The following is a 17551-nucleotide window of genomic DNA, read 5'->3' as shown; positions in this document are numbered from 1 at the left end:
GATAAGGATTACAAGAAATTTTGGGAAATCTGATAAATATTTTAAAATCTTTAAAATTTTTGAAACACAGAAAGAAAAATAATTCCCTATAAAGCAGAAAGAGAAATATGAGTTTTGCAGCTACACACAATGCTGAAGCAGACCAGGTATTTTTTATTGAACTATGTCTATCTGCAAATATATCCTATTTATCAGTTTACAGATGAAAGCTATGCAGAGAATACAGTATGCCTGTCCTAAGTATTTAGTATTTTCTCAGGCATTGAAAAGATGTTTGAACGTGTCTCCACTGAGCTCAGAAAGGCAGGTCTGTGCAATCTGTGAGGTGCAATCCAGCGCACATAGATGGCAACTTTTTTTTAGGATGCTCATTCGCTTGTTCTGCTCGAAAAATAGCGATAGCAAAAGTGATTTTGAGAACCATACTCTGAAGATATTAAGAGCAGAAACACTAACATAACTACATGACGGTTCAAGAAAAACAAGTTCCTCTTAAGTGACCACTCAGAATATCATGACACATCCAGAAGGGTTCTTGTGATCCGAGTACAGATTTACCGACGTGACATGAATGGCAAAGGGACTGTGACATCCCATTAACACTGACAAATATGCTGCATTTGCTCTAGTTGTGTGATACGGTTTAACTTTAATCAATTAATCCCAGATAATCCAGTTTGTAGTAATCCTCAGTATACTCCGTTAAAAAATGATCCGGTAACCCTGGATCTCTGCAATTTTCTTCTCTTTCCCACACATCACGATCAACTTCACGGTATGTTAAATTGAAGGGACAAATCCTTCCTTTGGTAAAATAACTCCGTTTTATCATGGTCTAAACAAAATCTGTGCTTACGACAAAAAGATTTATACATTCGTATGAATATGGACTTGCATAGTATATGGATGGATTTGCATAGCTAAGAATAATATGCTCAGCTATTTGCTGGCATATTTTTATGAAACGGAGGGATTTTAGAACCTGGCACTTTTAGGAGGAATTTCAAGTGTACATTCAGAACTTTGTCCTGCATTTTTTCTGTATTTCTAATAATGACTTGCTTCTGGAAAAGTAATGAGCACAGCTATTTTCTCTGACTTAAAAGTTTCAGGGACTTGGAAACATGGCTCTTTATAACCTGTTAGGTACCTGGGCAGAGTGTGCTAAAGAAGGACCCCAGAGTTTCCACTTTCCCTGTGACCAGCTGATAGTTAACTTCTTTTTGGTAGTCTGAAGGAGTGAGCATGCTCTCAGACAGAACTCTTGCCTGATACTTTCCTAAAAGACAAAAAAAGTAATTTTGAAAGCACTTCAAACTGAAGTAAAAATGTTCTATGTCATAATAAAAATACTACCCAGAATACCACATACACAAAAATGGCAGAGATAAGTTTTTCTCTCTCCTATGCATGTATGCACCAGACACCTGAAAGATAGATCCATGTTTTTTAATTCTTTGTGTTTCTTACCCTTTTTAGGAAATATTTGTTGAGGCAGTATATAAAAAGAGCATATAAATAGTCAAAGGAATCATCAATTATCTTACACTCCTAATGAATCTTTGAATTCCTATTCAAATAATTTATTTAATTATCAGCATAGCCCTCAACAGGTTGTGGAAGGGGGTGACATTGAAAGATCATCTTTTAGAAGCTAAGAAAGCGTTCAGTTCTCTGCTCGCAGTAACATCCCAGTCGCACAGAGCAGGAGAGCTTTATGCAGTATGTGTGCTGTAACTCGCCGTCATTTGTTCGTAGCAGTGTTGGCTGGGATGCCTTGGTGAGAAAACGGGTAACACAGGCAGAATGGGATTTGCTGGGGAGAGACCCAACTGTGCAGCATCAACTCGGGTTCTTCAAAACCCATTACTTGTTGATCAAAGTTCTGCTTTCTGAGGCAGCTTATGGAAACTCCAACCAAACTCCTCATGGCATTGAATTACTCTGTTTTGCCTGGAGATACACCCTTGGGATCTTACCTGTTATGACAATGCAGGAATCAATGGCTCGATTTCTACTGGCACATATGATCACCACGTAGTTTGTCTTTATTAATTTTCCTTCAATGAGTAGCTTAAACATTTCTGAAAGCCCTTCAGCCAGAGAGTAGCTGCACTCAATGATATGGACACTGTCATTACAGGAGCTGGCGGCGAGGCCTGCCAGCCAGGGAAGCTGGGCTGAAGTCACTGGTGCGATCTGGCTGGGCACTTGAGGAAAGGTCTGGGGAATGGCCTGTTGGTACTGACGGATTTCAGACAGGTGTGACTCCCGCCACGAACGCATGAAGATTTGTTCCAAATCCTCAATCAAAGGGACCTGGTCCGAGGCTAAAAAATACAAGGAAAGTATTATGAAACAATTAAACAAAACAGTTGAGTTAAAACCATTTTTTTTTCAAAATGTGTACTTTTTCAGAGATGACCGTGTTTCAGATTTATGCATGCGTGACTGTATTGCCTTTAGCAGATGTGAACGAAATTTTTCATTTTGAAGTGCCTCTGTGATACTCAAGTAAAGCTGCCCTAATTGGAACCTGAGTATCAGTAATTAAAAATACTGCCTGTCTCAGCATAATACTACTTCTAAACCCCAGACTGTATACAAAAGTAGTGAATTACAGATCTTTTTCTTTTTTTATTTTTAGTTGCTGAGGTCCCAGATTACAGGAGAAGATAAACTTTGTATGTATGATTATATTTCAATCTGTCTGGTCTTTAAGGACAAATTATTTAGGTTTTTTTTCATTACCACAAATGAAATTGGTTTTTATCACATGTCCTAAACCGATATTTAATACTGTCCTGTCCTAATATTCCCTTTCTCCTTTGCTGGCAGGTAATATATTCATTGCAGTCTACCTGGATGTGAAATAATCTTACCTAGTTGAACAAGGTAGTAGACAGTCAGTAAGAGCTGCATTTCCTCTGAAATAGGCTGTATTGTGGAGGCACCATATTGTTCATATGCTCTAGACAAAGACTGTGAATTTCTGTAACAGGTGTACAACAAAGGACTCACTATCACATCATTAATGTTCCCACAAAGATATGGGAAGTTTCCATGACCTACAAAATAAACAATGTTTGTACACATCACATTAGTTTCATAATTTCCCATGTATGCATTGAACAGTTTTAATAGTAAACCTTTTAAAATTGACAGCTTTAGCAGTGCTTATCAGTAAGACGTATCTTTAACTCTCTTACTAAAAAGATTTAAGGTCTTGTTGGGGGGTTGGGGTTTTTACCTTTAAAAATAACTGGCTTTGCTTTACAGATTTTCAGCAAGTTGTCAGGAACTGAGACGGGTTCTCCTGAGCCCACCATCGGAGTCGAGGCTGGCCCCACCAAAGCAGAATGTGGTAAAGATGATAAGCTTCCTCCATCTAGGATTTTAGACATATTATTACTGGAGTCTGGTCTAGTAATGATTTCCTCAAAAAAAAGTTATTCAACGTCATCTCATACCCACATTTGGTATCAGTATTAAATGCTTTTTATGGTTACATAGATATTTCATGAGCTGTTACTACAACCCATACTACTATTCTAACTTTCTTGGAGGAATAATTATATTGTTGCAAACTGGAACATCACACATGCATCTAAAGATTTTGAAACGTTTATAAGCAAACAGTCCCAGGTATGAATGCAAGAATACAGAGATTTATGTGATATCAATGCACAAATAGTTACAATTTGTGTGTTCTGTATGATATATTTAGTTTCACTACTTCTAAACAGGTTTTCTTGCTATAACAAGACAGAAAAAATTAAGATTCAATGTTTACTCAATCGTAATTTCTTTGCAGTAATTTTAATTTAAACAATAGCACATTAAAAGAAAGCATTTTGGGGAAGGAGGGTTTATTTCACTGCATGTCACTCTAATCTGTATCTAGACTATAAAATCCAAGTGCCGAGAACACTGTGACAAATAATTGAAACAAGAGATGATCCTAGTTATGGATAATCCTGATTTATGACCCTAATTTTAATATCCCAAAGGTGTTTCGGTGTCTAAGGATGGACACAGGCACCTGTTGGGATTTATTAATAATGACTTGATGACTGGATCCTAACAACAGTTAAGCTCAGAGCCCCAAAAGAAATCAATGGAAACAAAGTACGTAAATGTAGGTGAGCACGTAGTTATCAAACACCTTTCAAAAGTCTAATGCAAATCTGCACAGGTCTTTAAAACATTGCCTCTTTTCCCTTATTATTTTCTGAATAATGAAAAAAACATTACCATTACCTTGGGCATAGCTTACCATTTTTAATTCTGTTTGGAGCCTGTGGGTTGAGCTGCAAGTTCCAAGTTTCAGTAGATGATGGAGACTCTGGTGACCAACCTTTATGGCGCTTTTTTGGAGGCCCTGAATTTGTTAAAGTGCCTGAAAAACAGTAATATTTCAGAAAAATATTAGAATGGAATTTATTCAGTTTTGCACATGGTAATTCAATATGTTTTGATAGATTGAACGTGTGCATTAAGTACTGTGGTAGACAGGGCCAACTCCATGAATATAGCAATTTTTTATGGTTTATATTTTACTTTGCTGTGTCCTGCTTAAATTCCTGGGAACGTTCTGGTGCAGAGGACTCTTAATTATCTAGGTAGGCTTCAATTATTTTATACCAATGTTTACTCTGTACTAAGAATAACGTCATAAGAATGAGACGTACTAAGAATGCTTATAAGTGTTATTTTGAAGTCAACACTCTGGGCTTTTTTCTCCTTTTATTTTTGAACACGTGACAGTGTTTCATGTAACTTATTGCAAAATAAAAGTCTCAAGGGTTTCAGGGTAATATTAATAAAGATGTGAGTTCTTTTCAACAATTTTCCCATTTACAGGATTTTTTGACACTTCTTGCTGGTTGCCATCTTTGGTTTTATGTTATTCCATATTAACTCCTAGGAAATTACTTATGCGTTTTCCTTCTATCCACATGCAGCTCTAACACCTGTGTCTGTAGAAATGTAACTTTCTCACAGGAGCTCCTGATGATTAATTTCTTGAATTTTCTTCCATTAATTTCTTGAATTGTCTTGTGCTCTCCTGCAAACTCCTGGAATGCTGAGCTTCCACTAACATCAAGTATTTCGAATTATTGAGAGCCAATGGTCCTCCGGGAATTGCTCAGCATCTTGCAGGATTGAGCTATTTCTATTTCTGGACATGACTATGCAGAGGTCATAACGCTACTTCACACTGGCAGGGCTCTACCTCCTGGCAGAATGGTTAGTTCCACATAAAATAAAAGACAGAGTAAGAATCTTATATAAAAATGGGGTTTAAAATTTTGCATAAGATATTAAAATTAAAAATAAACCTGAAGGCTTCAGATCTTAAGTAAGAGTGTTCACTTGCAGAAGAACCTTATGTACAGGTTTTCAAAGATAACTTTGTCCTTTAAACATTTACCACGTGAGGGCAGTATTTAGCCATTCGTTCTACTCATTCTGCTCATTCAGAATCTAGTCTGTACTTCTATTAAATGAATGAACTGTAAATATAATGAAAAACTTCCAATTGATAATCTGAACTGTAAAAAAGCTATAGCTGAAAACATATAAACATTTTTTTTTTCTGAAAGTTAACATAGAAAAAAGTGTTATGGTCAGAAAGGTCTTGGAAGGAAATAGTAATTCCTATTCATACAGGAAATTATGATCATGATACCATTTGTTCAATGCTTCTATTATACCCGTGGAATATAGAGTTTAGGGTAATTAAAAAACAAATCCATACAAATACCTAACACCGAAGGTCTTGTCAGAGCAGACAGGTTATTTTTCACCAACTGTTGTTTAGGTGATTCCTTGCCATTATACACTGCTGAGCTGAACGCTGCTGTTGAAGGGATGTGATCTATAGCTACAGCTGGCAAGAAAAAAACAAAGCATTTACATTAAACATTTCTAGGTCAAGATCCCCAGTTGATATAATAAACTGATCACTCGATCATTTACTTTAATAGAGCCATCAGGATCTTCTCAGAGTGAATACAATGCTGAATAAAACAAAAGGAATTCTGATCTCATACCAGATTATTGCTGTCTGACTCCGAATTAAGTGTCTGGGTAAAATCCAGTTCTGCAATTATATACATCTGTCAGATCCCTAGCTTCTTTGCAGGTGGACCCTAGCTCTTACAAGTAGACTTCTCAAGCACTAGCTAAAAGAGTCCGAGAGGTTGTTGAAAATCTACTAAAAATCTCCTAAACCTCCATTCCAATTTGACATCCACTTTCCAAGATTGTTTTAACTGTGCTGCACTAAAAAGAGAGGTTTTCTCAAACATAACATGCTTGTTATCAATGTAGCTTTTTTTATATATGTAACATCTGACACAAAAAAAAAAAATCCAATCTGCTATTCTAAAGAGATTAATGAACTGTTTTGGAGGGGTACCAGTATTCCAGATCACAACTGTTTAACAGGCTTCTATCTCACAGAGAGAATATAACCACCAACAGATGTGCCTCAGTTCTCCTGCATGAATCCCTGTAACAGTCGCAAGACACTAAAGAGCTATTTTCATTACGAAGAAGCTCAGAAAGATCACTCTAGCCTCTATCATCCATCACCTTTCATTTCTGTCAAGCTAATGGAAAAGTAAATGTTTCAGTAAATGTTTCTTAGTACAAAAAAAGTTACAAAAAAAGTTACAGATACTGATCATTAGCTTGTTTTTTAATATTAAGGCCACTTTTCTCAGCAGAAGAAAAATTTCAGGAGTTTTTAGGCTGATGCCCACGGATTCTGATCATAACATAAAATAGACTGGATCAGAAGAAAAAGCTGAAATGACACTGGTTCCTGTAACATTTGTCATCTGTGACCAGACAAGCAACGGCTGGAGGAATGTAATACCTATTCTTAGCAACTTTAAAAATAATGGCTTTTAAAAAATTTTGGTTTGCCTTAGCTATGAGCAAGCTGGAGAACTCCTATTTTGTTATTTGTTAACCTTTTATACATAAACCTGCAGGGAACAAATGGACAGCGAGAAGTTTTCAAAGAATGATCGCTTTCTTTACTTGTAATATAACCCTAAATCTATTGAACTTTTTTTCTTTTTATTTTATGTGGTAGTGTGCTTATTTGTTTGTCTTTCCATTGACATGAGTACACACAAACCCACATGCACAGAGGAGTAAGAGGAGGTGGAAACCCAGCATGTTTTCCTTCTAAGCAGTACCTGTTTGCTGCGTCCCAGCTGGAGCACTTGGGTTTGCTGCCGGGAGCGGCTCGCTTGAGGTGCTTCCCGAGAGGCCCGAACTTTCTGGCAGTTGGAACAACATGCTTGAGCAGGTGCTGGATGAAGACTGCCGGCCTCTGAACTCTTAACAAAAAAGAAACTTCTTATTGCCTGACAACAGTGGCATTTACTTTTTTCTCTGTGTATTTGATTTGGTAATTTCACGCGGGAATTACTTAGAGGCTACGGCACTTGGAAGGGAGGAGCCGATGTCTTCAGACATGCCATCCTCATATTAGGTCAGTTAATTGCTTTTTACAGCTGCTGGAGTAATCACCTAGCTTTAAAGAGTCTTTCTTTCAACTGGTCTGTCTTAGGTTTTACACAGACGCCAGTCCCTGTGATAGCTAAGCTTGGATGATGAAAACCAGAGCTTGAGGAAGACAGCTTCGTTATCTTACCTGCCCCTTTCCAGCAGATTACAGATCCTTTGGTCAGAGCTCCCTGGGCATTCCTGACCAGATAATACTTTAAGTGTTTCTGTTTCTTGGGCTGAGTGGTCAGTTTAAGATTAATGTGATTTGAGAATTCTGTAAAGTAGCAGAAACCCTTCTTGCCACAGCCAACACAATTGCCAGAGAAGCCTGGTAAAATAAACAATACACATGATCCAATGAGATAGGTGCGTCACTATTAAAAACATCCAAAGACAACTCTTTCCTGGAGAAAAGCTGTATTTGTATTTTTTTTTTATGGAGTGAACTTCTCATTAACATTTTCCTCCAAAAAATATTACATAAAGTCCACTGTATTGGACTTTGGCTACCAGATTGTAAAAACCGAGCCCCACGTTTACAGAACAATTAAATTAGGCCATATTTTTCATTTTTTCTCACCAGGAAAAGATGACAGTTCCTATTGATTACCTACCTGCAAAACATTAAACCAAGAAGTTTCTGACTGAAGGGTACTGAATCACATGCTTAAGCCCAGCCCTACCCAACACCCCAGAAAGTACATGCTTCGCTTCTGTTTCAGCTTTCTTTGAAATGAAACATGCAGTTAAGTCTCAAGAAATTGAGTATATTTAATCTATTATATTTAATTAGATCTAAGCATATTTACGTACCAGGTTTCTACTACAGATACTTTTTTAGAGAGGAAAAAATACTAAAGCCTTCCTGGGCTATTAATTTAAAGTAGCTTTCTCAAATTATGGCTGGACTGTGTTAGCACTTGACAGCAGTTTGAACTATTCATGATTACAGAAACAAAGTGTCTGCAACTTTATAGACAGGACAGAGGCACAGTCCTTGCATGTAAAGAAGCTTATTGTACTCAGGCTTGATGGGGCATTTCCAGGGACACTGCCATTTCCTCTCATTCCCAGATACACAGTTCCAGCCTCAAAGAGGGGTTGGTGACAGTGATGTCATTATCACCCTAAATAAAGGCCATTCCTCGCACAGCTGACTATCTGCCTTTTGTTCTTAAACAACCTTTTTTGTCCATTTTCCAAAGTATTTCTTAAGAAATTTTCATCTTACACCAGACCAATGCAACTGTCTGAAAATACTTTTTATCTATAAAGAAATCCGATAGTGTACAATTAGAAGATAATCTTCCCCATGGAAATTTTCTCTCTGTTCCCTATATATGACCTGAAGCATGAAGTTTTCTTTTATTTTAATCATACCTAATGAACATCTTTATGTGTCATCACAGGAATTGAAATGGAAAGGGTGTGTTCAGTGAATTGGAAGGTGTCAAAAATAAAGGAAATACATTTCACATAACGTATGGACAATAACATTGGAGATAAATAACTGGAGTAAAGGATCAGTAATACGGTAGATCAAATTAAGAGCCATTTATGAAAATGATTATTTCATCCACATATTTCAAACAAATTAAGTTTTCAAATTAATGGTCAATACCTTTCTCCTTCTGTAAAATACAAGCACTGAAATAGAATGCTTTGTAAACACCTGTTGCTTGGTTTACAACCCGAGCACTTTCATTAGGTTTCAAATGGCTCAGAAGAATTTTTTAAAAACCTGAGTTCATGTGGAAATTGGCCTGGTATCCATGGGAACAAGTGGCTAACAACTATTGAAAGCTGCCTATTCTCTCTCTGATCCTGGCCCGTAGGATGATAAAGGTCATTATGACTCATAAAATCAGGACAAGTCATGACTCTGCAGAATCCTCTGTGTTATATCAGTCAGCACAAAAGCATCTGTCTAACATCACAGAGCCTTCAGTCGCTGCAATAAAAGCAACAACAAAAGCAAACAAAATTAGAACAGACGTGGCAAAAGCTGTAGAGTTTGCATGCATTTTATGCAGATTAAGAAATCACAAAAAATGCTCCTGCGAGTAAATGAAAACTTCCCATACATCTGGCAGCACTGAGCGTGACCAGCAGCGTTGCAGTTTTTGCCTGGTGGCCACTTACAAGCCCCTACGAGTTTTCAAATACAAGCAGGAGGGACCATTTCCAAAGGTAAAGTAGAAGTACCTGTACACTTCTTAGGTTTTATTTTCCTGAGAGCGACCAGCAACTTGCCAAAGCCACAGATGAAATATTTTTTCAACAGAATTTCAACAGTGGACATACATAAAATCTTTTCATGTGGACTTTGGATGAGTCATTATTGGTAACTTTTTTAAGTAAAATCACCATCTGCCTAAAGCAGATTTAGCAATACCTTCTACTTGAAACAACCTTTTGCCCTAATCACCTATTTTTAACTCTGTGAGGTCTACTGGAGAATTAGTTTACATCACGCATAGCATATAGGTGAGACCTAGTAAGGATTAATCAGATCTAAGTTGTCCACTTGTGAAAAGTTGTTGAATAACATTTTATTTTTTAATTTTCCTATTAAGTCAAACTCTCATCTTTCACCTCAAGCTTCCCCAGCTCCTCTGAGTCAGACTGAGTCCTTTCTTGCAAGCTCCCGCCAACACCGTTTTTCATCCCGTTCATTCTGACTGACACTCTCTTTGATGACAGCCATTGCTTCGTTAATACAGCTCAGCACTGACATCACAGATAGAACACAGCATGACCTTATAATTCCGATGCAATAAAATGCATTTCAATCATTAACTCATTGCAGGGCTCTGCCAACCTTTGCTTATAGCACTTTATGTAGCAGATTGAGGAACAAAGGAGAACCCAAACATTTCACCATCCTCCTTTCTCTGCGTGCCCTGTTCACGTGCCGTGGCCCGAGGCCGCAGCTGATAGAGGGGACAGCTTGTTTCATAAACAAGCTGCATTAAATATTCTTCCATACATTATAGAGAGGACAAAGGTCAGGGAAGTTGGGGCAGCCATAAGGTGACTCAATATATCTATGTCATGGGATTGATTTCACAAGAGAATTAGAAATCAATGCCTGGAGTTTAGGAGCTAAAAGCCTTTCACCTTTAGGTCATCAGTTCACATCCAACTCAGTTCAGTAGTGACTTAAGGCTGTTACCTTCTGAAGACTGTTTAATCAGAAGGTATTTGATTGTATCTGGAATTTTATCATGTGCATTAGCTTGAATTTGCTCACATCACAATGATCAATTGCTCATAATTTCAAAAGCTCTTCCACAGTAGGGACCTTGTGGTCAGGAGAAGGACCTTGGACTAAAAGGTTATGAAACCTGACCTACCTTCTCACTGGGGAAATGGTTCCTTTGGATCAACAGTGAGCTTGTGCTAGGGATAAAGAGAGGACTTCAGGATGGAAGGATATCCATCTAATATTTCATAATCTAATCTTTCATAAATTAGCAGAAAATTTTCTTCCTGTTTCTCTTTTAAATGAATAACAGGCTTTTAATTAATGTTAATATTTTTGTGGAAAGTTGGCAGCTTGCTTAAGACAGAGAATGATTACATTTTCAACTTTTCAGCAAAAGCATTTCTTCTTTTCAGTCTTATTCACAAGAAAAAGCACACAGACACTGACAGTGCTCCACATTTTCCCTTCCTACTTAGTACCCCTTCATTTGAAGACCGAAGTCCTAAATTTAAAAAATAAACGAAATCATCATGGTCAAGGTGGAGAGCTCCATTGGACAGAAACTCACTACTATTACAAAAGCCCAACAGAACATTGTACATTTTAACAGAAGCAGCCACAGTATTTTATACTAAAATGTTTTCATCTTACGCATAGCTTACAATGCAGGGAAACTAATCTTTTCCTCCGTCATCCTGACCTCAGGGACCCACCGAAAAAAAAAGATTTCTTATTCCCTGCTAGGAAAGTGGGCAGCTGTTTGGTCTTTTGGAAAGGAAAATGATGAGTGAATAGCTGCTTTGTTTATCATGAGAGACTCTCCTTAAGAGTGAGAACTGGGGAAAAAAAACCAAAACCTTTGGGAGTGGTACATGTTAGCTGCCTTTATTAGGAAACAATAAATATTGCACTATTACAGAAGTGCTTCCTCCATCTAAGCATTTCTTTGTGTCACAAAAAAAACCCAAGAAACAGCTTCCTAAAGGCAAAAAGCTGAATCTGTTTTGCAGAGTAGTTAAACACGTGATCAAACTTGATTAACAGAAGCATACGATATGCATGCTCAGACACAGAACTTCTTGCTTGCGAAATATACAGTGTTTTCTAGAAAAGGTGAATTTTTCTATGGAGTAATATGTCAACTGTAAAGACAAAGAAACAAAACACCCTCCAACAGAAATGACTTTCAAATCACAAGCACATATGTCTTGATGGTGGGACAACTTATTAGCATAATCAATAAATTGGCACACACCCTGGAGGCGTATCAACAGCCCCTAATGGGAACAAGACTAAGTCAAAAGCTCACCCGGAAAATACCAAGACGTTTCCTGTTTTCTTCTGGAATTTTTGTACGCTCCACAGGCACCTTCACCAATGTATGCAGGTGGACCATCAGAAATCAGGAAACTATTGGGTAATTCATTAGTGCCTTTTCCCTTCAAATAAATTATTTTGGAAAAAATCTACAGTACTCAGTAATAGCTGCCTTAGAAAAGCACAGTATATTAAGAGAAAAACCATGAAATTAAGAAAAAGCAATGGGGCTGAAGGGTTACAAGGGATGTGCCTGTATCACCAATAAGCCTTACCAAAAGTGTGGAATATATTCGGACTCATGATGACAGCTCATTTCTATTCAAAATTAATCCAATTCAATTTCCCTCTAACCTTAGAAAGGCTTGAAGAGACCACTTTCAAAAGGCCAACATGGTTGAAGAACAGCCTAAACTCAGAGTACCAAAAATAAGCCTTCTATCCTGTCTTTAAAAGCAAGACAGTAAAAAGAGCTTCCCTCCTTCATACGAAATGTTTTCAACTTAAATCTGTCACAAGACAGAGGTCACTGAGTTATACTAATAGACAGAGAATTTAAAGCACGAGTGGTTCTGTCTTTTATCTCGCTACGTACCTGAAACCATGAGACTATTCATGTCTGCTTCCAATTTTACTTACCCTGATTTGACTTGCATCGGTGTATGAAAACCGGAATCAAATGATCATTTCTATCTACAGTATGATCTATTGTACAAATAGTGTGCTGTCTTCGTGTCAATAAGATATACCGTGGGTTTTCATTTGATGAGGGACCAGGAACGTTGTTTTATTTCCAGCTTTCAGATGAAGACTTTGGATCTTAAAGTATTTAAGTTCTTTCATATTTAAGCTTGTTATAGAATACATAAAAGTCATCTAACAATATTATTACTAAAAAAGAATGTGATTCACTGGTGTTGAAGTGCATGTAACAGCAAAAAATAAGCATTGAAATGGTTTCAGGAAGCTGAAATGTATTAAATAAGCAAGCTGAGGATACAAGTAGCATAAAAACCTCCCAGTTACGTTCCTGTTGCCTTTTTCTGTTCTTGTTTAGCATGCAATTAACAAATACACTACTTCCTCTCCACTAACAGCCTAAGGAGCTTAAGCTGTTAATAGTGCTAGCACTGAATGACTTGAGTGGTACAACATTCCTGTCTTTATCTTTAAAATGACAACACGTGGGTGATTTACAGCCCTCTTAATTCTTTTACAATCACTGGTCAAATGTACTGTGACCAATCCAACTCTGCAAGATCACATAAGGAAAGAAATTACTGTACATAGAATTACATTATGCACCTTCACACTGCACTGTCAACCCAAATGCCTTGAAGAGTTGCTCAAACTGAGATAACAACTGAGTTCACATCATATCCCTCAGTGTTTGTGAAAGAAAACAGTTAAAAGACATGACAAATGTTTCCTTTTTGTTATTTAAAGCTCAGACTGGTACACAGATACATGATGCAGCGGTTTCTGGTTAACTAACTATGAAAATAATACATAAGAACCTAAGAGTGCTTAATTGAAAAAAAGAGTTCTCCTTGCGATTATATACCATTTGTCCCAATATAAAAACTATTCCATTTTAATAACATTAATATTCAGTTAATTCATTCACATGACCGCAGATCATCACCATCAGAAAGGCTATGATAAGGAAGGACCTAGATTTATGTCAGAAGTTAGACTTTTAAACAGATGAAAAGGAAGAAATTAGAATACCCTACAAACAATATTATTCAAACACACAGTATTACGTGATTACACATATAGGAAAAGTTTCAACTTACAACCATTCATATTTATTTATATTGCGATAATAGCAAAAAGTGATAGGTGAGGATCCAGAACTATGCTATTGTTCAAACACAGTGGAGAATATTATCCCCATCTCAAAGAGATAAATCAAAAGGTCAGAAATTTTTCTTGTCCAAACTACCATCAATCTAGTTACATGTGTATAGTAGCCTGAAAGTTCCACTTGACAGACCTACAGGCTGTCCATGTTAGTATTTGGAAAGCTAAAATAGAGGCAGGCAGAAGTTCAACTAGTCCAGTTACCAGATGTGCAGTTCCAGCAACTAGGACATAAACTGATCGGACAATGACTTTAGCCTTGGACTAATGCATAGAAGGTGATGAAGCATTTCAAATGAACTGGCTTGCTCTGTATCTTTCCAAAGCAAACACAGCCAGCTCTGAGTTGTTATCTTGTTGTGCATCACCAGTGAGCGTTACTGTAGACGTGGAACGGAAATAAGATCCGCTGAACTCACTCTGCAAAAAAAGATCAGCTATTAATTATAGTCCACAGAAGCATCCACTTACTGCAATCACGGGCACTTACCCAACAGGGCATTGCGCCCATTGTCATCTGGCAGAAACCTTTTATCCACAGCACACACTAAAAGGTGGTCAGGTAAATTTGGTGACTTTACACCAACAAGTAAAAATCCTGATGGTACCTCAATATGTTCATTGGAAATTGAAATCAGTCTCAAATCTTTACCAGCCTGGCAGAAACCTAGAAAAAAACAATTCAATGTATCTTTAAGTTGACAAGATTATTTTTTTAATACTCATATTTGTCTTTATTAAAAGACTTTCTATATTTTTAATGAAAAACAAAATCAGTTGACCTCAGGGTCAAGGGCAAACTAAGAGAAAAATTTTTTCCCTGCCTTTTGGTCAGCCATAAACAGACTCTACCAGTAAAATAAACAAACAAAAATCTGAAAATATACAGTGAAGTTTTTCTTGATAATGTTCTGCAACCTACATACTTACGGGACAATTTACTGACAGCATCATAACTTAGGTCAGACATTCAAAAATGGAAATAATAGTTCTCGGTATCTGGTGAATTTCACTGGCTTTTCCTGGGTTTTTAAAATATTTTTTACAGCAACATTGAATGAGGTACACTTTAAATAGAAAAAAGAAGTGATAAAGCTTTCCACATTCATTTTAGCAAATGCCATGCCTGCAAACTCAACCTTTTAAAGGTTGTGTTGCCTAAGAGAACAGAAGTTCTGTCTCATGCCAGGCGTTCCAACACAAATGCTTATTGGACACACTGGGTAAAGACCCTGTCAAATAGAAGAGCAACCAAGAGCAATCCAGCTTTATCTGGCAGGTAATGAACAATGACATTTTTAGGATTTCTATATTGTATAGATTATCTCATTCTGATGAATTATAGAGGAAATGGCCCCAATCCTACCCTTTTCAGTAGGGCAAATGCTTTTTGACAGCATGTTTAGTGCACTTCTTACCATCAGTAGTGCAACACCCTTCTGGGGGAGGCTTCATCTGGTAAGAAACAGGAGGACTACTTGATTCTGAGCCTTCTTCCTCCTCCTCTTCTTCTTCTTCCTCATTATCTGCTCTGCTGCCTGCTACAAATTATCATAGTGTAAATGACTTAGAGAACAGAAAATGCTGGCAACAAACCAATGAATGAACAGGGTGACCCAGTTACAGAAAGTATTACAGCAAACTGGATTCTCTCCTCTTGACAATGACCTTACTGTTGCCAACTCTTAAGTTACTTGTTGTTTCCTTAACGCTCCAATTTCCAGTCATGCTTACAATAGAATGTCTTTCATCAAAAAAATAAAGCTTTTAGCTCCTGTGCAAAAAAAAGTTCAAAAGCATGACACAACTGTACCTGAGAAAGTAAAAGAACCTAAAGGACAAATAAAAAGAAGCCTCAATTTTTTATTTTTTTAAATCTCATTATTTTTAAGCTAACCTCATGATTTTTAGAGGCCTAATTCCTGATGTTTGAACTCTTGCTGATTACAGCAGTGTAACTGTATCCTTTGTAATATTAACAGCCAACATAAACCCAAAGTCCTTACTTCTTAGCACTTTAGAATATCCTGGCTACAGCCCAAGTACAGATGCTATTAATTAGGTATTGACCATGTCCTTGATGTTGTACAGGAAACTGAAGAAACGGTTCCTGCTGGAAACTAGGCTCACCACAGATGATGCCACGATAAGAACACCTAATTCTCAGGCCTTCTGTCTCCTACCAGAATCCAGCTGTGAGTAAAGCACTGCCGCTCTCTGAACAATGTCAAGGAAAGGCAGATGTCTACGAAGATGATTCACAGCAGCCTGTGCATGGACGGTGCTAGTCTAGGAGGCAATACTGAATCCTGAGGAGAAGAATATATGATGTAGGCTTCATTTTTTAGAGGGCTTTAGGTGTTTCTTCTTCAGATTCTCTGCTGTAAACCACATTTCTGGTGCAATGGCTACCTACATCAGTATTTTTACCTGATAGCTTGCTTGTTAATAGAATTCACTTGTATTTTATTGGTGTATGTTTCAGCCTTTCAATTCAAGATTGCTTCTTTACTTGGGAAAGTAAAATAGCAGTTTGCTCCTACATTATTCTGTTGATCCAGGTTTTAGTCTTGAAACAGAAAAACAATGCAGTCATCCTCCAAAGCTCAGTGTCAACTGAACATACTCTCTTTGCTTTGACTGACTTTAGATAAGGCACTCAGAATCCCATAGACTATTCTTTGAGAATTTTTTCCCCCATGACCCTCCTCAGAATAGCTTTTTATTTTATGATTATTAAATGACTGTAGAATCAGCAAAACAAAAACTACAGGATAAATGAGAATTTGGAAAGAAGCTGAAGAGAGTAAACCTGGAGTTTGAAGATTTGTCTCTAAAGGTTATTAGGATGTACACCCCAGTCTAGAAGAGGATTTGACGGGTACGTTTACTTTTAAGTATCTAAACATCAAGCTTCAGTCCTGGTGCACACAGATAAGGACAGAACATTAAACATGACTGGTTTAAGGTTGTAGCCTAAAGACAAAAATGCTGGAAGTGAACAAGGGAAAAGTGAAGCTCTCCATCTTTGCTATTTAAGTCAGGGGTGAGTTATGTGTTATGACCTAACCTTGACTAATATCCAAATGCAATGAAAAAGCAGAGAGTCTGGCTCTACGCTCTTTCCCACTCTCCCAGCCATGAAGTTCCTCCTTCCTCTTTGTGCCAGCTCTGACACTGGAGCTTGTTAACTGGAGCCTGCCTGCTAACCCAGCAGAAAACTGAGCAAACAAAAGTGACCGGGTGGTTTTTTTACTGGGTTTACATATTAAATTAGCTCAGTGGAAGACACAGAAAATGCCAAAATTGATGAAACGGGAGAAAATGGGAACATGTGGCCAGGAGGAGTAGAGGGGAGCAGAATGTGGGATTTTCCCCTTTGGGTGATGGTAAACTGCTGGGTTTGTTCAGCCGTAACAGGTAATTTCACATCAAAAACAAAGAGACAACAAATGGAAGTGGAGAGTAAGAAATAGGAGAACTACAACGCTTTCAGGTCAAAAATAAAAAAAGTACAAGAGCAAATATGTACCTATAATAAACAAGAATGAGCTGCTGTCACCTATAAGGGGCAGCATTAGGGCTTCTGCTGCTTATTTAAAAATGATCTACAGTTTCCTCTTCTTACTG

At 37.5% G+C, this 17551-nt stretch overlaps 1 protein-coding gene across 1 annotated transcript in view; it reads right to left on the bottom strand.

The window, feature by feature from the left end:
• Positions 1–17551, bottom strand: part of GREB1 (growth regulating estrogen receptor binding 1) — a 94721-nt gene that overhangs the window by 35970 nt on the left and 41200 nt on the right. Inside the window, exons 3-12 of the mRNA XM_063330489.1 lie at positions 15340–15462; positions 14412–14588; positions 7676–7858; positions 7215–7358; positions 5768–5893; positions 4277–4399; positions 3251–3388; positions 2883–3068; positions 1980–2330; positions 1151–1279 (exon numbers count right to left, since the gene is read on the bottom strand). Of these exons, the coding sequence (XP_063186559.1) occupies positions 1151–1279; positions 1980–2330; positions 2883–3068; positions 3251–3388; positions 4277–4399; positions 5768–5893; positions 7215–7358; positions 7676–7858; positions 14412–14588; positions 15340–15462 (1680 nt within the window). The remainder of the gene's footprint in view (positions 1–1150; positions 1280–1979; positions 2331–2882; positions 3069–3250; positions 3389–4276; positions 4400–5767; positions 5894–7214; positions 7359–7675; positions 7859–14411; positions 14589–15339; positions 15463–17551) is intronic.

Source organism: Chroicocephalus ridibundus, chromosome 3 (assembly GCF_963924245.1).
Source record: "Chroicocephalus ridibundus chromosome 3, bChrRid1.1, whole genome shotgun sequence".
NCBI lineage: Eukaryota > Metazoa > Chordata > Aves > Charadriiformes > Laridae > Chroicocephalus > Chroicocephalus ridibundus.
Note: the sequence above shows the minus strand (reverse complement) of the source record. Positions and strands in the feature narration are given on the sequence as shown.